At 44.0% G+C, this 25,548-nt stretch overlaps 1 protein-coding gene across 5 annotated transcripts in view; it reads right to left on the bottom strand.

Annotated features, from left to right (window-relative positions):
* The window catches only part of MARK3 (microtubule affinity regulating kinase 3), a 105,448-nt gene extending 80,966 nt beyond the window's left edge, over positions 1-24,482 (bottom strand). For 4 of the 5 annotated variants that reach the window (XM_026654262.1, XM_026654265.1, XM_026654263.1 and 1 more), the window contains exons 1-3: positions 23,761-24,482; positions 10,024-10,062; positions 1,373-1,564 (exon numbers count right to left, since the gene is read on the bottom strand). In XM_026654262.1, coding sequence (XP_026510047.1) covers positions 1,373-1,564; positions 10,024-10,062; positions 23,761-23,811 — 282 coding nt within the window. In that variant the 5' untranslated portion in view covers positions 23,812-24,482. The remainder of the gene's footprint in view (positions 1-1,372; positions 1,565-10,023; positions 10,063-23,760) is intronic. The other variant, XM_026654264.1, reaches the window with a different exon arrangement.
* Between the last annotated feature and the right edge of the window lie 1,066 nt (positions 24,483-25,548).

Here is a 25,548-nt window from a genome sequence, read left to right as displayed (position 1 = left end):
GCCAAACCCATCAATTTAAGTCAACAAGTGCTGAAAAGTAGACTGTATCTTTATCCTGCAGTAGACTGAAACTAGCTATTGATAACAAAGGTACAGCAACAAGAAACACCTTCTGTAGCAAATAAACTATTTACTAGTAGGAATATAATTTATTTCCACAGAAAGGAACTGTCAGATGTAAATTATTACTTATTAACTGTATTGCAGTAGCACCTAGAAACCTAGTTATGGGTCAGGGCCCAATTGTGCAAGACACTGTGCAAACACACAAAAAGACTCCCTGCTTCAAAGAGCTTATAAGTGCTATATATTCTGCCTTTGTTTGCATATGCAAAGGAATTCTACTAGCAAATTTCAATACTATTCATTTACTTAACAGGTACTTCAGAACACACATTAGACTTTTAAAAAAGAACAGGAGTACTTGTGGCACCTTAGAGACTAACAAATTTATTTGAGCATAAGCTTTCGTGGGCTTTTAGTTTGTAAAGCGGTGGTAATCCCAAATCTCCTCTACTGCTGTGAGACTTAGATGTCCTATAGAAAACACCTGGAACGCCAGCACTAGCACTTTCTTCGGAAGATCCTCTACGTAAGGTGAGAGGATCGCCACACTAATGTCAAGTGTCCTCACAGAGGCCAACATCTTCAGTGTTGAGGCCCTGATTATCCAGCACCAGCTGAGGTAGCGCAGGCACTGTGTGTGCATGACTGACACACTTACCCAAACAATTGCTCTATGCCCAACTCACCAAAGGAAAAAGGAAACGGGGAGGCCAAAAGAAACACTTAAGACACCCTCAAGATAAACATTAAGAGATGTGGCTTGGACACCAGCCCAGCATAGGGATAACCGGCGAAGACTTGTCAGAGAAGGAATGTCCACTTTTGAGGAAAATCGCCTTGCCATGGTCACAGAAAAATGCCCCGGGGGGGGGGGGAGAGAGAACAGACGACTGTCACCCAGCAATCATGGCCCAACCCTGACTTTCAACACCACCCGCAACGTCTGCCAACCAGACTGTGGCAACAATTGGACTCCACAGTCACCATAAAAAATAAAACTTGTGAAAGAATCATCCTCAACCTTGAAGAATTGCCAAAGACAACAACTTGCTAACAAACATTTCTTAAAGTTCCAGTATAAAACAAGCTCTTTTTTATAAACAGCATTTTGTATACATCACTAAAAGCCAATAATTTAGTTTTCTATATTTTTTGTTTTTAACATTTCACTTTCCAGCAAATGCATAGCCATTTCTCTCTAACAAAAAATGCCATGCTGTTCTTGGACTCCGCATAACGCTATTTAAAGAGCGCTTTCAGAACTACCACAATTGAGCATGCTTTACACAGTTAACAAGCATTTTACCTCTCTGCCAGTAAGGATGTGTCTAGCCAACTTTACTTTTGCAAAATTCCCCTTTCCAATCGTTTTAAGAAGTCTGTAATTTCCAATATGAGGTTGCTCATCTGCACAGGAAGCTATAGAATTTCTACAGCGAGCTCCAGAGCGCCCAGTTCGAGAGGAAACTTCTTGACGTCCTTCTCCATGAGAGGTGTGCTATGATAAAGATATAATACATGTGTAAGATAAAAAGTGTTAAATAAAACAAGGGTATCATTTACAAAAAACAAGTACTGAAGTGTTACATATCACTGAGTAATTAACTTGAACTGGAGAAATTTCTGTTTTACAGCAATCTAGAATTATACATTTTGCGTGTCACTAGTATATCTGATCCACACACACTCTCTTTCCTTATGGGCCTATATGACTGCTTTCACAATTTAACAACTCTCTTCTTGTTCTTTTCTTTTCTAATAAATCTTTAGTTTTAGATACTAAAGGATTGGCTGGCAGCAGGGTATTTTGGGTAAGATCCAAACTAACATTGACCTGGTAATGTGGCAGGCCCTTTGGTGTTCAGAAGAACCTTTTGTATAGTGAGCAGAGTTATAAATAACTTCTCACTTTACTGGACCTAGGTGTTGATCAGGAGCTAGAGAACTGGAATGTAGTAAAGGGGGTTGTGTGATTTCTTTTTTCAGCTTCTTGATAACCAGTGTGGGGGACCAAGAGCACAGTTTGTGATTGGTCGGTGAATCTAACAGTGTTTATCTCCAGTTTGGGAGAATCTGCTCTCTTTTTTGCAGCCTGCCCTGACCTTGCATTTTCAGTGGGGACTACCCTAGGCACCCTGGGTCACATAAGGAAGGATGGGGTTGCTCTGAAGAAACTGTTCCACAGGCTGAGTTTGCTGCCTCCTCAAAGTGTTTTTTAAAATGCCCCCAAACAAGATCTAGTTGAAAAAAAAATGGAAAACTATTCCTGTTGAATTTTTTTTAAACCCTTTTGTTCATTTTTTTTTTTTTTAAAACTTTCTGATTATCTGTATCCTGAACTCACTAGTACAGTACTGTAGCACTTTCTCATGGCAAGGAACCAACAATATATATCATTTGTTAACTGTTAGCTGAATGTAAAACCTTCAAGCTATTTTCTGCTAAAAAAAAGCTTTGCTAGAACAGAAATGCTGCAATGCCAACAGAAATACATTTTTGTATAGCCACAAACTTTAGAAAGAGAACTTCAATTATCCTGGAAAATAGCCACTAATAATCTGGGTTTAATTGTCAAATCCTATCATGCTGGTATTTGTTTCAAGGCCTTTGGACCAACTGCTCATTCTGAAGTAGTACTAGTGTTAGCATGTATCTAATAAGTCTATATGGGAAAGGAGGATTCAATGCATTTGAGTAATCAGTCGGTTCAATTTAGTGCCATGGGAACTGACTGCCTCCATCCTCTTGCACAGTTGCCAACTTTAGAGGAGTGCCCTGAATTACATCTCTCAGATAAGACTGAAACCAGTGAGCTTTTGCTGGGAGGGTCTACCACAGCAGGGTAGGGTGGAAGCGAATCTGGGTTTTGGTCCCAATTCTCTCCTCTTTCCCACCATGTGGTCTCACTTGGATGCATAAAATAATATGGGACCCCTTGATGTACCAAATTAATTCAGACAACACAAGTCCATAAGAGGTATTTTGTGAGGAGGTGAAACCTCTTTCCATGCTTATCTTCCCGCATCTCTTTTCCATATATGATTTAAAGGAAACTCTATAAAACAAAGTCTTATTATGGCTTCCTTGTTTTTGTTCTTCCTTCATTCCTTTTCCTGAGGATGGATTTATTTTAAATCACTGAGTTCAATAATTATTTAAATCAGCAAGGAGGAAACCTTGACATAAATAATCAATTTTAATATTATTTTGCATTTGTACTTTTTTTAGTTATTTTCCTAAAACCAGGTTACAATACATACATGTTGATTTGTAACTAAATATAGTCTTTACACTAAATTCAGTACTACTTTTGGCTAAGAGGGTATACTATATCTATATACATTTAAGCAATTATATAGATTAACATACATTCAGTCTTAATTTTTAAATTGTTAGAAAATGTAAATGGTGTGTGTGTGTGTATATAAACACACACACACACAACAAATGTGTAATATATATATATATATATATTACACATGATTTGTGTTGAGTAGCATTTGAATGGAAATTGGAATGCAATTAAACATGCACAAAAACAGCATTTCAGAATTATCACTTAAATAAAACTACCTTTAATATGCTGAATGCATAAGAAAAAAAAGTTTATCAAAACATGTTTCTCATTAAAATTGATTTATTAAACAAAAGGAACTATTATCTGTAGTTAATTGAACTGTTTCCGGTCACCATGTTCTTCAGGATTTTAGAACTAATAGATTTCATTTTTTTATGCCTCGTTTTGATTTATGGATTCAAAGAAGAAAACAAAGCTTTCTCAACTTTGATGGACTAGTCCTTGAACTGAACTAGTAGAATAAACTGAGAAGAACAAAATATTCTCTTTGCACCTACAAAAGCAGGGCTACTGCTATCAAAAGCTGGTTTAGCACTTGAACAAACTCTGGATCCAGGTGCTTAACCACTAACTTCCACCAGTTCAGGGGTCTGACTGTGTTTAAAATTTTGGCAGCAAATATATTCTGCTTGGAATTTTTTTTACGTTTAATTTTAATGATTGATTGTAGACAATTTAGGCTTTAACATAGGTTGCCATATTTCAGATTTAATATTAAGTGTAATTTTTAAATAAAAATGTATTTAAATTAAAAAACCCTTTAAAAATCAATTTGTATCCACCCTGTTTTTCCTACTCTCCATTTACCCAATATTTTTATGTATCCTCTATACAGTCCACCCCAACCCACAGGACGTAAACCATACACACCTTTCACACTCGAGTATCTAAACACAGTCCCCAACCACAAGTTCTTGCCGCCTAGCTTGTGTCCCTCTGCTGTCATTTCCCTATTGGTGCTGCCCATCTCAACCTCCAATGTGGCTCCCAGCCAGTCACCTCTTCTTTCAATTCCTCACTCTGCTTGCAGCTTCTACTACTCTTCTAGCTGGGGGCAGCCTAAAACCCAGTGCCCCAGCAATCCTCACTGAACTGGAAGAATCACTCCAGCAGAATTCTATTTCGCTCCAAGCTCAGCTACATGCACGAGATCACAAATGGACTGCAGGAGTGACAGGGCTGCAAATGCACAAGTGTCAGTTGCAACACATAATGCTTAGCTCCTTTCATAGATTTTAAGGACAGAAGGGATCACTGTGATCATTTAGTCTGATCTACATAACACACGCCATAACCCTACTCTGAATTAACTCATACTTCAAGTCCAAAACCAGTGGTTGAACTAGAGTATATCTTTTAGAAAAACATTCAATCTTGATTTTAAAATCTCCAGTGATGGACAATCCATTACAACCCATGGTAAGTTGTTCCAATGGTTAATTACATTCACTGTTAAAAACCTGTGCTTTATTTCTCGTCTCAATTTGTCTAGCCTCAACTTCCAACTATTGGATCTTTTTATACCCTCTCCAATTTATCAACATCTTTCTTCATTGTGAACACCAGAACTGGACACAATATTCCACCAGTGACAAATATAGAGGTAATAGAACTTCCATACGACTACTCAATAACCCTTTTTATACATGCAAGAATTGCATTAGCCCTTTTGGCCATTGCATCACACTGGGCGCAGCTTATGTTCTGCTGATTAGCCATAAAGACGCCCCACATCTTTTTTAGAGTCCCTGTTTCTGGAGAATAGTGTTGCCCATCCTGTAAATAAAGAACAAAAAATGCAGGACGAGGTGAATGATCTTACATTTGGCCGTATTGAAACGCATATTGTTAGCCTGAGCCCAGTTTACCAAGCATTCTAGATTGCTCCGTATCAGTGACCTTTCCTCTTCATTATTTACCACTCTCCCAATCTTTGCAATATCTACAAACTTTATTGGTAATGATTTTACATCTTCTTTCAGCTCATTGATAAAAACATTAAATAATGTAGGGCCAAAGAACTGATACTTGTGGGGTACCATTATAAATACATGTGCTCAATAATGATTCCCTCTTTAAAATTAAAAACTTGTTTAATAACAGGTCTCAAAATGTAATCTATTTAATGTATGCAATGTTGATTTTGAATCCTTCCAGTTTCTTAATCTTGTCATGAATTTCCAAGTCAAATGCCTTATACAGACATCTAACTATATCACATTAACCAACCTGTAATCTCTTCTAAGTTCTATTTTTCATAACCCTCTGCTGACAGGCATTACATGTTACTGTCCTTCAATTCTTCAGTAATTGAGTCCTATCTGAGATAGTCCATCATTTTGCTTGGGCCCAATTCAGGCCTATAATTACCTGGGTTGTTCCAGAGGACAGAAAGAAAGCCAGTGTTCCAAGACTTACTGAAAACCAACAGTAATGGTCCAGTAAACTCAGCAGCCAACATTTTCAAAACTCTTGGATGCAAGTTGTCTACAGCTGCTGCTTTTAAAAGATCTAACTTTAGTGGCTGCTATATAATTAAGAAAATTATATAATTAAGAAAAATGAGGGGAGGGATAGCTCAGTGGTTTGAGCACTGGCCTGCTAAACCCAGGGTTGAGAGTTCAATCCTTGAGGGGGCCATTTAGGGATCTGGGGCAAAATCAGTACTTGGTCCTGCTAGTGAAGGCAGGGGGCTGGACTCGATGACCTTTCAAAGTCCCTTCCAGTTCTAGGAGATAGGATATCTCCATTAAATTTTAATAACAAATTTTTTTAATTTTAAGAAGGAAGTTATTGTTGGCATAGAAAAGTGTTTTATCATCATATGACATGAATACATCATCTGGCTTTTTCTCAAATACAGAACAGAAATACTTATAGAACACTGCTACCTTTTCTGCATTATTATTGAGAATTCTACCATTCATCTAGTAAAGAACCAAAACGATTGTTAGGATTCCTTTTGCTCTGAATATATTTAAGAATCTCTTTATTGTCCTTAATTCTGCATGTCAGATGTCCTTTTGCTTCCCTTACCAATTTTCTGCAATTCCTAGCTTATATTCACTGCTTTCACTCTCCCCATTTAGCTATATCTATCTATCGATATATCAATTTCCACTTTTTTATACCTGCTTTCACTTCCCCTCTAAGACAAGCTGTTTTTTTAACCTGTGTATCCTCTCTCAATGGTGCTTTTTGGACATCTAGTAAAATGTTCTTATACAGTTCCCAATTACCATTCTCCATTTTCTGTTTATATTCTCTCCACTCAACTGATTTGGCTCAACTGTTTTCAGCTTTGTGAAACTGACCCATTTGCAGCACCAAATATATTGACATTACTGGTTTGGAATTACTCTGTTTGCACATAAAAAATGCAATCAAATCAATCACAGAACTAAAATTAGTGGTTGCTTAAGTGCAAGTGATCAATTCTTCTCTCTCGCGGTCAAGATCAGGCCTAATATTGAATTCCCCTGGGTTGGATGCAACACTGAGTTAGGAAACTTACTCCTGAGGGAATTCTGCACCAAAAAAAATTAAAAATTCTGCACACAATATTTTAAAATTCTACAATTTTTATTGGTCAATAAATAAATATGGAGGCTCCAGCATAGCAGCAGGGAGCACAGGCCACTGGCTGCACAGAAGTGGGAGATCACTCTGCAGCTTCCCCGCTCCCAGGACACTGACTCAACGGTTAGGCTGCACCCAATCTGGATACAGTGCAAGGGCCAGGTCTGCTCCATAAACACCCCAGGGCCCTGCCCCTCTGCGGCAGGCACACCAGGTGTGGGCAGGCAGGCTCAGCCCAGCAAGATCTAAGTGTGGAGGGGCTTAGTGTCGGGGGACCCGGTGTGGGTTGAGAGGGTTCTGTGTGGGGCAATCTGAGTGCAGGTGGCTCAGTGGGGGTCCGGACGCAGGGGGGATCAGGATGCACAAGGGCTCGTTGGGGGGTTCCAGGTGAAGGGGCTATGGAACTCTGCAGAGGGTCCAGGTTAAGGTGGATATGGCTCAGAGGAAGGGTCTGGGGGGGATGGGGCTCAGCAGGGGGCTCTGGATGTGGGGGCTCAGTGGTGTTAGGGGAGTGGGGCTTGATGGAGTGGGGGTCTGGGTGCAGCTAGTTGGGACTCAGTGGGTTGGGGTCTGGGTGGTCCAGGTGCGGGAGGGGGCGGGGCTCATCAGGGTGGGGGTTTGAGTGCAGGGGGCTCAGTGGGGGCTGGTCTGGGTGCAGTGGTCCGGATGCAGAGGGGGTAAGGCTCAATGGGAGGAAGTGGCATCAGGGGCCCTCCGAGTGCAGGGGGTGAGGATCAGTGGGGCAAAGGTTCAAAAGCAGGGGACTTGGTGGAAGGATTCTGGGTGCAGAGGGTGAGGCTCGGTGGAGGGAGTCTGTGTATGGGGGGGGGGGAGAGATCCAGATGCACGGGGGTTGGGCAGATGGGGGAGCAGCTCCCCATACAGTGACCACTCCCTACCGTGGCTGAAGAACAATGGGGGCAGGAAGCGGGGAGGGTACGGCGCTTCCTGCAGCTGGAGGAGGTTTCTGGAGGTGGGTCTGACCCAGACCCAGCCACTCCTTGCAGGGGGAAGAGCAACTCCCATCCTCTCCTGCCTCTAGCCCAGCCAGAACTAGCAGCTGAGCCCGGTGCAGAATAGGAGCCACTGGCTGGAGAGTCCCCGCCCCCACCTAACCCCTCAGTGATTGACCTCTCTGCAGGCTGCTCTGGGCACCTGAAATGACGTGCCCATGCTGCTGGGGAGGGGCAGGTGATCACTCTTGCGGCTTCCCTGTGAGAAAGTCATTTTTCTGCAGGGAAGAAAAGAAATCTGCAGGGGACATGAATTCTGCGCAGACATAATGGCGAAGAATTCCCCCAGAAGTAGAAAATGACATCTATAATTTTTTTTTTTTATAAATTCCAGCATGAGATCTACTTCTGCTTGTGAAACTGATGGTAGAGCAGAGGGCCTGACACTGTACAGGTATAATGCAAAAGGCCAAAAGGCAGGGATATCAATTATCAAAGAATTCTGTTCCTATGCACCCTTTCAGAGCTGTAAAATGCTAAACAATTAAATAAGTCCCCCTCTCATATGAAAGGGTAATTATTCCTCTATTCCATCTTCCTGAAGTATCTGATTTACACTAGCTTTCATTTTCTCAGCTAGGGCAATTTTCCACACAGTAACTTCGATGAACTTGCTAAATTAAGATGCAATTTTTTGTTAAAAGCGGGATGATGCAGCAGCATATTAAGAGTAGATGAAGGCTCATTAATTCTGATGGCGACAAAAGCCACCCGTTAAGTTATAATTCTTACTACTTCGATCAAATCACCTTTTTAAAAAATGTCAACGTTTATGGCTACTACATCCTCAATATGAGTTCCTATGAAAATACACTTTTTGTATTAAATTTGAGTGTATGATTTTTTTTTTAAAATAGCCCAAGCCTTCACTCCATGGTTGAAGAGGACGTTTGCATGTACTCTTCTTTCAATGCATGTAGCAGAAGTAATCAGGGCAGCACAAGGTGACCAACAGGCAAAGTTCCTTCTGCTACACTGGGTCTCCACATGTCGGAAAAAAGGACAAGAAGCCTCCTCTACCACCTATCCAAAGCATTCCCAAAGGAGCAGAGGGTAATTGATCCAAAAAGTCACTGCTTGTCCAGGAAAGCTTGGGGAAGCTGAGAAGCAAGAGAAGTATAACAGTATCTCCTATCCTGCTAATGGAGTTACCCACTTCCCCTGGCAAGCAGCATAGCTCACAAGCTGCTTTCCTGACCAACTGCTTCAATGCATTGTTAACCCACCAGCACACCCCTGCCCCTCCCCTCCCCCCAGGCTTATCCTTAGAGAAGCAGTTTGTTTTTTTCACAGGCAGAGTCCCAACCTAACACATGCAGTTCTACCCACTGGTTTTCATCTAGTAAGGGCTTCTGTAACAGCCCCAGCCTTCAACCAGGAAGTGAAGGGCAGGCTGGGGCCAATTAATAACTTTTAAAGTCACAAATAAAATATTAATATTTTAACCCCATTTAGGGTTATATTAGCAATTAACTTTTTTTAAAAAATTAAATGACTGGGGTGTTAAACATGTGGAAACAATTTTTAAAAATGTAAGGCTCTTCTATGACACTCACCACAGCAGAGTGTCATAAAATGACTATCTTCGCATCATGGTCAGTTAAGGAACAACTGCATTGTCCTACAGATGGCAAACTGAGGCACAGAGAGACTGTCTAACCAGAGATCACACAGGAAGTCTGTAGCACAGCCAGTATTAAAATGTGTCTCCTGAATTCCAGTTCAGCACCCTAATCACAAATCTATCCAATTTTCCATGTCTTGATACATGCAATGCCCTAATCCAAAGTCTTAATCTTTAAATTTAGCCACCTCTGTGCAAGAGTTTAAGATTATCTTAGAAACCACTTCTCCATTTCCAACCCAGAGAGACAGCTTTACTCCATGGGGATTCTGACTCCAGGAAGACATTTAAGGAGAAGGAGCACAGGACCTCCCAGTTGTTAAACACCTTACTGCAGGAGATCTGATTGAGTCTAAGCTTTCAGAACACAATGCAAAACCCACCTTTTCGCAAAGGCCTTCCCCCAGTGAAGAGACGACATCCTTTCTCAAGGCCAGATAATGATAAGCATGAAGAGAAAAAAAAGAAAAAGAGAAGAAAAGGAAAAAAGGAAAAAGCAAATGAAGCATGGAGGAGCAGACAGTTGACATTCCTTTGGACAATGTTAGCTCTACATTACAGCTAAATATTCAGAGCTTAGACACCACGATGGGTGCATCAGAAACACTCAAGGCAGAAAGGATGATTAGATTCACTAATTAGTAAGATTCCAGAGTTAAATATAGTACTCTAGGAAGTTGCTAATAGAGCTGGGAAACCTGGGGTAAATGGAACTTTATGCCCACTTGAAGAATTTAAAATAAAGTATTAGACTACACACAGGGTTTGGAAAAAAAAAATGTATGTGCTCACTCAGGCTTTCTATGAAGCTTTGTTGAGAGGGCGGCCCGATGATATCAATTTCTGCAGAACCAAAACTGTCTTTTAAAAAATTGAAGTCTCTAGCTCATGTGGTTATGACGACAGCCTTCCACATAGCAAGCAAACGTAAGCCAATATATAGTGCTGTCTTCCAAAGTCTGTAGACATCTCCACTGCCTCTGCTGTGACTCATAGCTTTGTGCTACAGCAAAATAAAGGGATCTGACTTATCAATTTTTATGGCTGCTATATAGAACCCTCTGGAAAGTAATGGAGCCAATAAAAATCATGTCAATTTAACTAGCTGCACCACGTGTGCTTTTTTAAATTTCAATGGAAAAACGTTAAAAATCCCATTCCCTGCAGTGTTTATAATTCAAACATCATGCAAATATTTGAGAAATTAAGTAAAACTGAGGAACTGACTCGTTTTTTCATTGTCCACGCCCAGATACAGAAAGCAAACATAACAAATTGGATGTTTGAAATTCAATTTCATAGTAACCTAGTGTTATTTATAATATAGGTGAAGTGGGGGGGGGGGGGGAAAGTAGACCATTCCCATTTAATAAGTCACATTATGAAGTTACTGGAAATATTAGAGCACCATAAGGTATTTAAGCCCAGGTTCACTCCCCTCATTCACACTGAGTAGTAGTACCTTTACCTTACTTCACACATAATCCAATTGACATTTATGGGACTATGCATAGTACTATTCAACATGAGTAAGGACTCGGGAAAGAATCTGGCCCCTACGGCATTAGCAGAAGTACATAGTTTAACTCCTGAGGGCATTCTGCGCCAAAATACAAATTCTGCACCCATTTTAAAATTCTGCAAATTTTATTTGTCAAATGTGGAGGCTCCAGCATGGCACTGGGGAGCACAGGCCACTGACTGCACAGAGGTGGAATATCACTGTGCAGCTCTGCCCTGGGACACGGGCTCAGTGGGAGGCTGCACCCAACCCTGACACAGCGCAAGGACTGGGCCTGCCCCAGAAACACCCCAGGCCCTACCCCTCCACGTGGGCAGGCAGGCTCAGCAAAGCAGGATCCAAGTGTGGAGAGGCTTAATGTGGGGGGATACAGGTGGGGGTTGAGAGGGTTCTGTGTGGGGCAATCTGGGTGCGGGGGGAATCTGGATGCATAGGGTCTTGTTGGGGGTTTTTTGGGTGCAACAGTAATGGGACTCTGAAGGGGGGTCCAGGTGAAGGTGGTTGGGGTTCAGCATGAGGGGTCTGGGGGTGGGGAGCTCAGTGGGGGGTCCAGATGCTGGGGGAATGGGGCTCAGTGGAGTTGGGATCCAGGTGCAGCTGGTTGGGGCTTGGTGGAATGTGGATGGCTCGTCGGGATGGTCCAGGTGCAAGGGGAGTGGGGCTCATGGGGGGGGGGGTTCCTGAGTCAAGGGGGGTGAGGCTCAGTGGGAGGGTCTAGGTAATAGAGGGGGTCTGGATGCACAGGGGTTGGGCAGATAGGGGAGCAGCTCCCTGTACAGGGATCCCTCCCCCTGCAGCTGAGGAGTGATGGGTGCAGGAATCGGGGTGGGGGGGGAGAGAGTTTGCAGAGCTTCCTGCAGCTGGAGGAGAAATCTGGGGGTGGGTCTGACCTGGCCCTGGAAGCCATGCAGGGGAAGAGGAAGTCCTGTCCTCCCCACCCCAGCCGGGACTAGCAGTTGAGCCCGGCGCAGAGTAGGAGCCACCAGCCGGGTCTTCCCCAGTCCCGCCTCCTGCCCTACAGTGATTTACTTCTCTGGTGGCTGCCCTGGGCACCTGAAACATACTTCTGGGGAGGGTCGCATGACCACTCTTGTGGTTTCCTTTTGCTTCCTCGTCAGAAAGTCATTTTTCTGCAGGGAAGCAAAGAAATCTGTGGGGGACATAAATTCTCCGCATGCACAGTGGCGCAGAATTCCCCCGGGGGTAATAGTTTATACATGTGCAATCGCACCATTATGGTCAATGTGATCAAATAGAGCATATAAAAGTTAGGGCAGAATTTGACCAAAGAAGAGGATAAAGGAACCTTCTATCACTAAACCAGTAGCATTTAGTGAGATGGTCTGGATGGTTCCAAGTCGGAGTCTTGCTCTCAAAAAGAAACAATTCATTGTGCAAATACGTTACGGCCTCAGACAGACAATCTCCTGCCATTTGTCCAACTAGTATGACACTCAATGAAATTGACTGGCCAGTTAAACAAGGTCACACTTGCCAAACATCAATCAGTTTAAAAAAAAGAAAAAGAGAGAAATTACTCTTTAGTACAAGTAGCCTAGAGATCATGACATACCCCTAATTCTCCCAACCCCCGGGGAGGGGGGGGTAAATAATTGAAATCACTTAGTCTCAGCAAACGTGACAGAGCCCCAAAACACTGCATTCAGTAGACATGTGAGTGCTAATAACATTGACTGGCCAACAACAGGATGTGTGATGCCCTGCCATATGTGGCAAAGAGATTTCCATCCCTCAAATGTTTTGTGTTAGCTCTGCGTGAGAAATACTAATAACTGTGTAGGACAAAGAACGAGTTCTGTGGACAGAAGCTCAGTGAAAAAAGCTGGTTATCATATCACCAAAGATCCAGAATTGGAAATAATTTACTAGTTAAGGCTCAGTAACCATAGACAAAAGACAAATTGCTTTTGTAGGGCAATAGGCTACTAAGAGGGCTGCTACTCTGCCTAGGAGACCCCTTCCGGTGTAGTCACATCCCTGATTTCTCTCAGTTCCATCAGACACAGCAAATGATCAGGGTGAGCCATACTCCATATATATAAAAACAGAAGTGTATTTTGTTGTCTAGTGCTAATCATGGGTTACAAAACCCAATGTAGGAATCCTGTTTAATACAAAATACACCCAAGTGTGGCAGTGTTTAGAAAATAAACTTTTTTAAAAGCACTTGATACTCACATATCTGGATCTGAAATTTATTGTATTTTCCAAGTAATATTTGCTTTATTTACTGACCAAAATGAATATTTACTGACATAAGCACTGGAGAGTAGTAGCTGAAGAGGAGCAAGCCACATTCTACTCTGCATCATCAATAAAATTGCCAACTAAGTTGGTTCCAGAATCATCGTTAGTAATTATGAATCAATCAAAAAGGACCCAGACACCAGGTCAAGCTTGCTGTTAGAAAAACCTTGTTTAGATTTTTGCAGGAACAAATCTGATATAAAAGCTTAGATACACAATGGCTCAAAAAGATGCCATTTTAGAAGACACATGCTTTGACCCATAAATATACTTATTAAATTGGACCCCAAGAGAAAGTTTCATTTAAATCAATGGGTGCTCAGCATCCCTCAAGATCAACCCCTAAGTGCATATATAGTCTATTAGGCATATCTCCATTGCAGTTCAACTTCTACAAATTTAAGGGGAGGACATTCACCACTCTAAACATAACAAGGTAGCATTCTCCCATCCTCAAAAGAAGCTTGATTAGACTTGGTCTACACCAGCAACTTATGTCGGTATATGTACGCCGCTCAGGGATAGGGAAAATCCACACCCCTGAGCGATGTAGTTATACTGACCTAACCCCTGGCGTAGACAGTGCTATGTTGACGGGAGGGCTTCTCCTGTCGACATAGCAACCAACTCTCAGGAATGGAATACCTATACAGACAGGAGAAACCCTCCCATCAGCGTAGGTGGCGTCTTCACTAAGGGCATGGCTACACTTGCAGATGTAGAGCGCTTTGAGTTAAACCAGCCTTCATAGAGCGCAGTAGGGAAAGTGCTGTAGTCTGTCCACACTGCCAGCTGCCAGCACATTGTTGTGGCCACATTAGCAGCTCTTGCAACGGCCACAGAGAGCAGTGCATTGTGGTAGCTATCCCAGCATGCAAGTGGCTGCAACATGCTTTTCAAATGGGGGGTGTGTGTGTTGTGTGTATGTGGGGGGAGAGAGAGTGGGTTTTTGGGGGGCTGAGAGCATGTCAGCATGCTGTCTTGTAAGTTCAGACAGCAGCAGGCCCTCCCACCCCCGCCTCTCTCTCTCTCACACACAGCATTCCACAGTAATGGTTGCTTTGTCTCGGAGCAGATAAGCATGCCGGCTGTCAAACGGAGCTTTCAAAGGGCATATCCAAAACAATGACAAGAGTGGCCACTTGACTTAAGGGGATTATGGGACATTTCCAGAGGCTGATCAGAGCGCAGTAATACAACACCTCGTTCACACTGACGCTGGGGCGCTCCAGCGGGGGCGCATCAAATGTTATTCTACTCGCCGAGGTGGAGTACCAGGAGCGCTCTAGCCGTGGAGTCAGAGCACTCTACATGCCTTGCCAGTGTGGACAGGTAGTGAGCTAGTGCGCCTGGGGCTCCTTTAATGCGCTGTAACTCGCAAGGGTAGCCAAGCCCTAAGTGCTACAGCAGTGCAGCTACACTCATGCAGCTGTGCTGCTGCAGTGCTTTAAGTGTAGACAAGCCCTTAGTCTCTCCCATTTTTGTGCCAGCAAAGTCCCAGAAAGAGGTGGCATTTGACCAAGCGTGGGAGGAAGTAGCAAAAACATATGCTATTGTGAGAAACAGGGGATCTAGAGGGACAGTTACCTCCAATCTTAGCCAGAATTATCAATGCTTGCACCACTCTCGACTTTTAGTCAATGAGGAGTTGTTTGGTTTCTTTGCAAGATTTCTGGGTCAAGCTAGAGGGGTACAGTTTTCTTTTAGTTGTTTATGCATGTAGTGTAACACAGAAAGAATGAAAACTGCTTCATCAAAATGCAAGAATGTATTTTGTGAAACGCATGCCAAAAAAGGCATTTTGGTTGTGCCACTACACCCAATTAACTTTGGAGATACAGATTACATCTAATTTGGGAGATACAGATTACATCAGAGGTTCTCAAACTGTGGCCCATGAGCTCTATTCAGGTGGTTTGTGGATAGTTCCCACTAAGATGTGTGTTGAAGGGAACTAGTTGAGAGAATGAAGGGCCACCCACCTAATTAGTGGAGACGCGCAGGCATGGCTCCACTAATTAGGTGCCTGGACCCTGGAGAAGACACACATGTAAGGTGAGGTGGTAGCCCTGGGGGGAATAGGGGGTAGGTGGGAGGGGGCAATGGGGTGAGAAGAGGGGGTGGGGGGAATTTGGGATGTGCAGGGCTGCGGCGTCCAGAGAAAGAGGCGACTTTCCCCAGCTCCAGGGCTGCGGCTGCCAGGGAGAGACCCCCCTCCTTCCCAGCCCCATCTCTGGGGCTGCCACAGTGCGGGAGAGAGGGCACACCCATCACATTAGAAAGGTAAGACTACTGATATTAAAATATGAGTTGTGTGCTTTTATTTGTAGAACAAAAAACCGTTAATTAAGGGTTATTTTTATATAGTGCTTTTATCCAAAGTGCTTTACAATAATTAGCTAACGGTACAAACAACATTTGGAAAGATCATTTAGTGGTCCACCGAGACCCTCAGCAATTTTCAAGTGGTCCGCGGGGAAAAAAGTTTGAGAACCATTGGATTAGATGATTCAGGGTAGCTCAAACTGGCATGTGACATGCCTAACTTTAACATGTCAAACTATTAACTCTTAATACACTGCAAGAATGGTCTCAAGTATCAGGGGGTAGCCGTGTTAGTCTGTATCTACAAAAACAACAAGGAGTCTGGTGGCACCTTAAAGACTAACAGATTTATTTGGGCATAAGCTTTCGTGAGTAAAAACCTCACTTCTTCGGGACTCTATGCATCCGAAGAAGTGAGGTTTTTACTCACGAAAGCTTATGCCCAAATAAATCTGTTAGTCTTTAAGGTGCCACCAGACTCCTTGTTGTTTTTGCAAGAATGGTCATATATTACATGTAGTCCAGAAGTACAATGCAGTATTTAAAGGTATCCCAATTACTAAAAAAAATCCAAAGGAGTATATTTCACACTCTTAATTTAAATTTGTGATAAGCACATAACTATATTATTAGGGTACATTTAATTTCTTCTAAGTGAAGGTGGCAATTTAATTTATAGTAATTCACAGGTTCCAAGACCAAAAGAGACCATTATGATCATTTAGTCTGACCTCCTATACAACATAGGTCATAGAACTTCCGCAAAATGGTTCCTAGAGCATATCTTTTAGAAAAACATCCAATCGTCATTTAAAAATTGCCAGTGATGGAGTAGCTACCATGATCCCCAATAAATAGTTCCAACGGTTAAACACCCTCACTGTTAAAAATGTATGCTTTATTTCCTATCAGAATTTGTCTGGCTTCAACTTCCAGCCATCACATGGTGTTATACCTTTCTCTGATAGACTGAAGAACCCATTATGAAATATTTGTTCCATATATAGGTACTTACAGACAGTAATCAAGTCACTCCTGAACCTTCTTCTGTCAGTTAACTCAATGTTTAAAATATCTTATGAAAACATTCAAGGAGAGCTATCCCTCGGGGAGGGGGGGGGGGAGCCTAAAAAAAACCTCTTTTGGTAATAGGTACACGGGATTTTTCTGACCCTAATTTCATGTTGCCAGAGATAGCCTTCCGATTACATACTTCTATTTATAATAGGACATTTCTGGTAAGCATTGCATAAATCAAATCTAATCTTCCAGATTGTCTGCAAACACCCTAACTTGCACAAATTAATGCACTTTAAATAATATTATAACATTTTCAGGGCCAGACTTAGGATTTTGGGAGGGACTTCAGAGCTACCAGGAACTTCCTTTTGCAAAAGTGGAACCCACCTACTTGTGGTTGGGTTTGTGCAAGCATAGTTTACTCCTGGGGAAATTCTGTATCATTGTGCGTGTGCAGAATTCATATCCTCCGCAGATTTCTTTGCTTCCCTGCAGAAAAATGACTTTCTGACAGGGAAGCTGCAAGAGCAGTCACACACCACTCCCTAGCAGTGCAGGTACATTGTTTCAGGCATCCAGAGCAGCCGGCAGAGAGGTAAATCACTGCAGGATGGGAACACCCCAGCCAGTGGCTCCTACCCTGAGCCGGGATCAGCTGCTAGTCCCGGCTGGGCTGGAGGCAGGAGAGGAAGGTGTGAGGTTGCACTCCACATGTTTTATGGGAATATGCTAATGAGTGTGAATATAATGTAACTGGAATATGCTTTATGCAAAAGGTCTCTTGTAAGGTATCATTACAAAGCTTATAATCTACTGTGTTCATCCTATTTGTATGAATGTATCATTCTTGTATCTGAAGCTAGAAATATGAAGTATTACTCTGAAGTCCTATTGTAATTATGCAAAGTGTTGGCCATTAATGGTGGTTTAGAATCTTGATGGCTCCCATTGACCAGGACAATTGGTTGTAAATGGCTCTGTTTACTTGTAAGCCTTCCTGTGTTCCTGTGAGTCAGGCCGGGAAGAATGGAGGCTTGGGGTCTCACAGGACATGTGAATATGTCACCTAGTACTGGAATCCATCTTAAACCTGGTGCTTTTCCATTTAGAAGGAGGGGTGGGAACACAGAGACAAAAGATTCCTGCCTTGTGCCAAAGCTATAAAAGGGGGTGAAACAGAACAAAGGGGGCTGCAGTCATGAGAAAACCCCTAGTTATCTTAGCTAGAACCAACAAGAACTGTACCGGGGAAAGGATTGGGCACAAACTAGGAAGGAGTCTAGTCTGTGAAAAAAGCTTATTGGAACATCTCTGAAGGTGAGATTTACCTGTATTCAGTTTCTTAATGTATTAGGCTTAGACTTGCGTGTTTTCTTTTATTTTACTTTGCTTAGTAACTTACTTTTGTTTATTACTTGAAACCATTTAAATCCTACTTTTTATACTTAAAAAAATCGCTTTTGTTTATTAATTAGTAAGAGTAATTGATTAATACCTGGGGGAGCAAACAGCTGTGCATCTCTCTCTATCAGTGTTATAGAGAGCGAACAATTTATGAGTTTACCCTGAATAAGCTTTATACAGAGTAAAACAAATTTATTTGGGGTTTGAATCCCATTGGGAATTGGGTGCTGGAAATAAGTAACTTGATGAGCAGTTTTGGTTAAAGTCTGCAGCTTCGGGGGCGTGGACTGTTGCAGCAGACTACCATGTCTGGCTCAACAAGGGAGGATTCTGAAGTCCCAAGCTGGCAGTGGAAAATGGGCTCAAAGGTAATTTCAGCACGTCAGGTGACAGTCCCAAGGGGGTCTCTGTAACCGAACCCGTCTCAAGGAGTGGCTGGGGCTGTGTCAGGCCAACCCCAAGAAACCTCCCCCAGCTGCAGGAAGCTCAGCATACTCCCCTGCTTCCTGCCCCCATCACTCCTCAGCTGCGGCGGGCGCGGGGGGTGTCACTGTATGGGGAGCTGCTCCAGCATCCTCCCAACCTCCATGCATCCGGACCTTCCATACCCAGACACCCCTGCCAAGCCTCACCCCATACACCCAGAACCCCCCTAGCATTCTATACCCAAACCCCACCCCACCGAACCTCAACTCCTGCATCTGGAGCCCCCCTCACCCAGCCCCCCTGCCTCCAGACCCTCACCCCTGAACCCCAGACCACCCCCTACTGAGCTCCCTGCACTCAACCCCCCACTCTGATGAGCCCCACCACCCTGAGCCCCCACATCACTTACCCCCAACTAGCTGCATCCAGACCCCCACCCCACCAAACCCCACTCCCCCAGCACCCGGACTCCCCTGCTGAGACCCCCACACCAAGACCCCTACACTGAGCCCCAACCACCTTCACCTGGAAGTCCCTGCAGAGTCCCATTGCCCCTGCACCTGGAAACCCCCTCCCCCTCCACGAGCCTCTGTGCATCCAGATCCCCCCACACCTAGACCCCCCACTAAGCTGCCAGCACCCAGATTGTCCCACAGAGACCTCTCTAACCCCACACCCGGATCCCGCCATACTGAGGCCCTTCACACTTGCATCCTGCTGGTTGAGCTTGCCTGCCCCACACTTAGTGTACCTGGCGCAGAGGGGCAGGGCCCTAAGATATTTCTGGGGCAGACCCAGGCCTTGTGCTGTATCAGAGTCGGGTACAGCCTCATTGCTAAGTCCGTGTCCATGGGGTGGGAGTGGGGGAACTGCAAGGTGATCTCCCACTTTCGTGCAGCCAGTGGCCTATGCTCCGCACTGCCATGTGGAGCCTCTGCATTTATTTATTAACAAATAAAACTTGCAGAATTTTAAAATATTGTGCACAGAATTTTTAATTTTTTGGCACAGAATGCCCTCAGGAGTAATAGTTACCAACATCTCAACATTTTTTAAATGGGTAGTCCCCCACATTAGCTATGGCCATGAAGATTACTAAAGGGCAAATTGTAGTTATTTTTCCCCAATTATTTAAACTTTAGAATTCAGAGTAGTTAGCAAAATTAATAACTGCTCAAAATAGTCACCTCATCCCTTTATAGATATACAGTTTATATAATGGAAATACAATAAAACAGAAGTATAAATTAAATAAAATTAATTAGCCTGAAAGTTATCTCACCCCTTCCATTTCTTCATGCTTTTTAAAATCTCATTCATTCTAAGGATTTCCATCTTGAGCCAAAAGATCTACCACCACTGGGAATGCTGACATAGCCCGGCCCCTTGGACACTTGACCAATGAACCCCATCCAGGCCTGGGGCTCTCCCAATGACTGGGGACACACATACCCAGGCCACAGCGCCCTGGCCATATAGAGGCTGTCATTATACCCAGGAAAGAGATGGTGCATCAGAGCTATGACAGACTGGCACCCATCCCTGGGCAGGGGTCTGACATGGGGTGGGGGAGGGAAGAGGCAGGGGGAGGGGCAGAAGAAGTTTCACCCTCTTACTTTAAATACCACTTACCGACCCTGAACTACATTACCCAGAATCTTGTGAGTCAGCCATATACGTGCATCAGTCTCTCACTGACTTAAGGGGCTAAGGGGGGGGGCAGGCTGATGCGCATATGTAGCTGATGCATAAGATTCTGAGTAATATAACTGAATTTTTTAATTTGACATAGTTTTTTTATGCGGGTGACAACATTACTAAATTAGGAGTTGGTAATTTTTGGTGGTAAACGGGAGTCTCCCTGACATACCAGGAGACTTAGTAGGTATGGCCAGCAGCCTTCAGCTTAGCAGGTTCCTCAGATGAGCTGCTCCACCCTTGTGGCCAGAAGCTACAATGGTAGCTCAGAGCTGATTTTCAGGCAGCCAGCCAGCCTTCAGCAGTCCTAGTGCCATCAGTGGAAGTCAGATAGCTCCCCTACATGAGTCACCCCTGATCCTTTTCCTACCAAAAATAAGGGACTCCTGGCCACAGATACTTGAGCCTCAATGGCCAGCCCTTTTTGGCTGGGAAACATGAATAACCAACGGCTTTAAGGGAAAAGCACTGTGACAAACTTTCCAGTCTAATGGTTTACGTTTTGAAGCATTTTTCGGTAACAAAGAGAGCTATACATTGTCTTTTATTAATTAAAAAAAGAGAACAGAAAAAAATTAAGCACTGATGATGAGGCCTTGTCTACACTTCAGAAATTACCCATTGCTGAACATGGTTAACTGCGAACATAGACAAAGAAACTTTGTTCACTATCATTTCAGAAACTAACCAGAGTTTCAGAAACATCACTTAATGTGACAGGTTTCAGAGTGTGGTTTGTCCTTGCCTACACAAGCGGTTAAACCAGGCTTAACACTGGTTAAACTATATCCTTTATCAGCACTAGGTAATTTTCCTAGTATAGAGAAGACATTAAGGGGTCCCATGACCATGGCCCAAAGGCTCCCTGAATACTTTGCATTTCTAAGCACCTTTCATCTAAAGATCAAAGTGCTTTAGGAATATTAACTAATTAAGCCTCATCTAGGTAGTTAAGGCTTCATTTTACCTTCCAATAAAATACAACCATCTTTGAGGTGGAAGAACAGTTAGACTAGGAGTGAATGATACGGTATTTTAGAATTAAAATAGGAATAAAATTAATTTTGCATCCAACTGAATTTAGAGGTAAGTTAGGCAGAAAGAATGTAAATACCAGAGTTGAAATTTGGCCAGAACACCACTTTACATTAAAGATCCCAGAGCAAATGTTTTTATCACTGATGGTCACGACACCTGAAAGGCGGCACCTCAAGCAGTACAGTACTATATACGTGGGTTTTGGTTCAGAGTGACTAAAAAGGAAGAATTAGCCTACTGAATCACAATACTACCAACGACAGGAATTCCTGAGTGGTCATCCAGCTCAGTTTTGCTTAGCTTGCAAATTTGCCTTGATCAGAGTATAAAGTGACATGTCTGCAAGCAATGAAGACAAGCACTGTACAATAATTAAGAAAATTACTAAGGAGTTTGTTCTATATTTTGAAACCAGAATGAAATATTCTCCATGGAAGAAACTTCAACTCTAGCCCCAAATGTCAAATAACATGTTTTCAAAGTATTAAACTAGGATTTAAACCAAATTATAGAACCAGTTTTAAACAATTTCTAAAGTGGTTTGACTGGTTGATCAGGATAAGGCCAAACTGGAGTTTAAAAACCTTGATCCAACACAGCTAGGAGCACAACGACTGGCCAAAACATTACAGGGGAATCTTTAGGCCATTTGGAAGTTCAGCTGAATACAAAAGGCCACTATAATTTTAATTTTTTATGCTTTTCTTCCACAGGGCAGCATTGGCCCTTAGGCTGAAGCCCATTGAGATTCTGCAACAAAATATGCTTAGCTGACTTTTTGCTCAATACAGCCCTTAGCCTGCAGGCTGTACCAAGGGCTAAACTGAAAAAAAAAAAGATCATAGAAGTGAGAAATGACTTATGTCAATAAAATCCAAATCCTGCTAATGCAGTGACTGTTTTATGCAGCATGTTTTCTAATGCTTTGTCTGGTCTTGTTTTAAAATGTCTCAAGCAATAGGGCTTCTACCAATTCCCTTAGAAGACTACTTGCTCTCTAACAAATCTAGCAGTTTTTCTTAATATTCAGCCTAAATCTTCCTTTTCCTTATTTCAGTCCAAAATCAGGTACATCTCTCCCTAATCACTTTCACTCAGACCCAGCATATGGTTTCTAAAGGACACCGGGTTATATTCATAATGAAAGAAATATAAATAATGCTCACTGATTTTGCTTATTTGTGCTTCAGAGCAATATAAACTACAACTCATCTGCATACCGTCTCACATAAAACGGCCCTTTTTTTCCTAATAATTTTTCCTTTCAGATTGATTATTCTGAGGTCAAATAAGTTTTGTCTCAACTTTAAGCAAATAAGGTTCCTACTTAGAGAGGGTTTGTCTCACTGAGTTTGATTTTTGATATTAGGTTTCTACATACAATTTATTTGCATATTAAAAATATTTCAGATAAAATGCTAACAATATTACTGTTGCCTAATAAAAACATGCAGTTTTATTTACAACGTTTAGCATTCACTGTCAAATGCTACCCTTCAACAGAGGGAGGACTTTCTGTCTTTGCTGCTAATTTCAGAAAAGGGGACTTTTCAATATCATTTGAACAGGTGACAATAAAGCTATTATTCTAGTCATTAATAATCACACAAATTAGAGATGGAAAGACTTATCTAGGTCACCCAGTCCTCCCCTGCCAAAACAGGATTGTTCTCTGCAACCTGTTTACTAGTGCTTTATTGGCTTGTTTTAACGATTATTTTACACTTCAATTTACAAACATCAGGGCAGATGGATTATTTTTCCCAAATTCTGCATCACTAATATATGAGACAGTACTGTATTTGCACTGTATACGATACATCATTAAACATTACAGGGTTTGTCATTTTTTTTAACACTATCATCAGCAAACCAAGCTCTTGAGAAACACTTAGTTAAACCGTAATTTAAGTAATAAAATAAGTAGGCATAAGACCTCAATGACAGCACTCACAATAACAAGACTCTTCACACACCTGTAAAACATCTGTTTAACAGCATCCAGCTGCCAGGACAGTGCCTTGAACCAGTGTCACAACAGTAGGAACATAATATTTACCCACGATGCAGGCTCCACTTTGGGGATTTTAAATTACACAGTTTGATTCTGTACAGTGTCTTGCATTCAAATTACACCTATGGGTTTTATATTGGCATAGAGAGGGCCAACATCGGCTAAAACAAATGCACATTTCTCTCTGGCAGTTTTTCTTCTGAGACATTTTTGTGTCTGGACACAATACACCCACACCTCTCTACGCATGCCATCCTTTGTGTATAGCAGTCACATTCAGCCACACGAGCGACACAGCCCCCAAAGCACTTCAGCACACACGTTCCTTAGGTGACAGGCAGATCCGGCCACCCCAGCGCCCACTCACTCCCCAGACAGCCCAGCCGGCGCTCCCAGGTTACTTACATTCTCAGTGTCGCGTTCATTCACCGTAGGCAATGGAGTTCTAGTGGACATTTTAATTCGCTTGTGCTGGAGCACCGGCTGCTTGCGACAGCAAAACAAAACACCCCTTCCCCAACAAAAACCTACCACCCCCCCAAAGGATGCGTGTCACTCTGCTGCGAGGCAGTGGCTACGAAGGGCCACCATTAAGGGAGGGGGTGGGGGGGCTCCTTATTTCCACCGCCGCCACCCCACTTCTGAGCTATATTCCAGCCTGGCGATGGAGCAGCGTCTCCCGCTGGGAGTCCTCAGGGCTCATCCTACAGCCAGCTTAGGAGCCCAGCGCGCAGAGGGGTGAGGAGGATGGTGGGGGGATCCTCGCTGAGCGCAGCGGGCTGAGGGGGGCGAGGAAGCGGGTCGGAGAAGGCAGCGGGGCGCTGCAGAGCCCGGCCAGGAAAACAAGCCGCCTCTCCGCAGCCAGCTCCGAGCACTGGCAGCCAGGCAGGCCCGCTCCGAAGCGCTTCCCTCTCCCTTGTCCTCGCCTCTCCCCCCAGCCCCGCTTCACCGGGCCTCCGCTCGCATGCTGGGCCTCCCCCACCCGCCGCTGCTACCCGGCTGGCCCGGGCTCCCCTGCGCCTTCCGAGCCGGGTGTCAGGAGCCCCGCGGGCCGGCTCCGGCAGCCTGCAGCCCCCGCCCCCACTCAGCCGCTCAGCGCCGCCCGCTCCGGGATGGAGGATCCAAGATGGCCGCCCGGCTTCCTCCGCTCCGACTTGAACCGGAAGAACCCGCCCCCTGGCCTGATGCCGGGCTGGGCGGCCGGCGCCGGCTGCTTGTTGCTAGGGGGCCTGGCCCTGGCGAGGATGGGGGGAGAGGCCTCCGCAGGGACTGAGCGCAGCCTGGGGGGAGGGTGGCACCAATCAGCTTCCCCGTGTGTCAGTCCAGGCTTGGGGCTGCTGAGCTCACCCACCAAACCCAGCCCCTCAGCCACAGGCGCACCCAGCCCAGCAGCCACGCAGCCCAGGTGTCGGGCTCCTGGCGTGCACCAGCAGCACCGCCCTGCGCCACCTCATGTGGCATTCACACCACCTTGCTCCATCTCGTGTGGCACTGGCACCAACAGCACCGCCCTGCGCCACCTCCATGGCATTGGCAGCACTGCCCTGCTCTGCCTCTATGGCATTGGCGCTAGTGGCAGCACCCTCGTCACCTCACGTGGCATTCGCACCAGTGGCACCAGCCTGCTCTGCTTCGTGTGGCATTGGTACCGGTGGCACCGCCCTGTTCCAGCTCATGTGGCGTTGGTGCCAATGGCACCACCCTGCTCCACCTCTATGGTGTTGGCGCTAGTGGCACCTCATGTGGTGACACTCTGCTCTGACATGCACAGCCTCAGCCCAAGTGGCACTACCCAGCTCCATCTTGCATAGCATTGACACAAATGGCACTGCCCTGGTCGGCCTTGCATGGCAATAGCACCATCCCCATTGCCCTGCTCCACTTCAGCTGGCATTGCATATTCTGTGGTAATGGCCCAAGTCACTTTGTGACCCAGTAGCAATGCTGCCACGTGGGGGAAGTTACTGTAAATACAATACCATTTTGTTATAAGAGTCAGTCTAACCCTGACTCCCTTTGAAAACAATTGGGTGTTGCAGAGGTTCTCAGTGTGGCCTTTGAGAGCTGGCCAATCTCATAGTGCTAGCTCTACCTTCCTGTTTCCTGCTGCTGAAACATTTGAAACTAAAAACATATTAAATACTTTCCTAATATTAATTTTTGTAAACAATTGCTGTAGTTGCCACTAGAATG

This window comes from Terrapene carolina, unplaced genomic scaffold (assembly GCF_002925995.2).
Source record: "Terrapene carolina triunguis isolate 2854851 unplaced genomic scaffold, T_m_triunguis-2.0 Scaffold189, whole genome shotgun sequence".
In the NCBI taxonomy this organism is placed as follows: Eukaryota; Metazoa; Chordata; order Testudines; family Emydidae; genus Terrapene; species Terrapene triunguis.
This window is presented reverse-complemented; position numbering and strand designations above follow the sequence as displayed.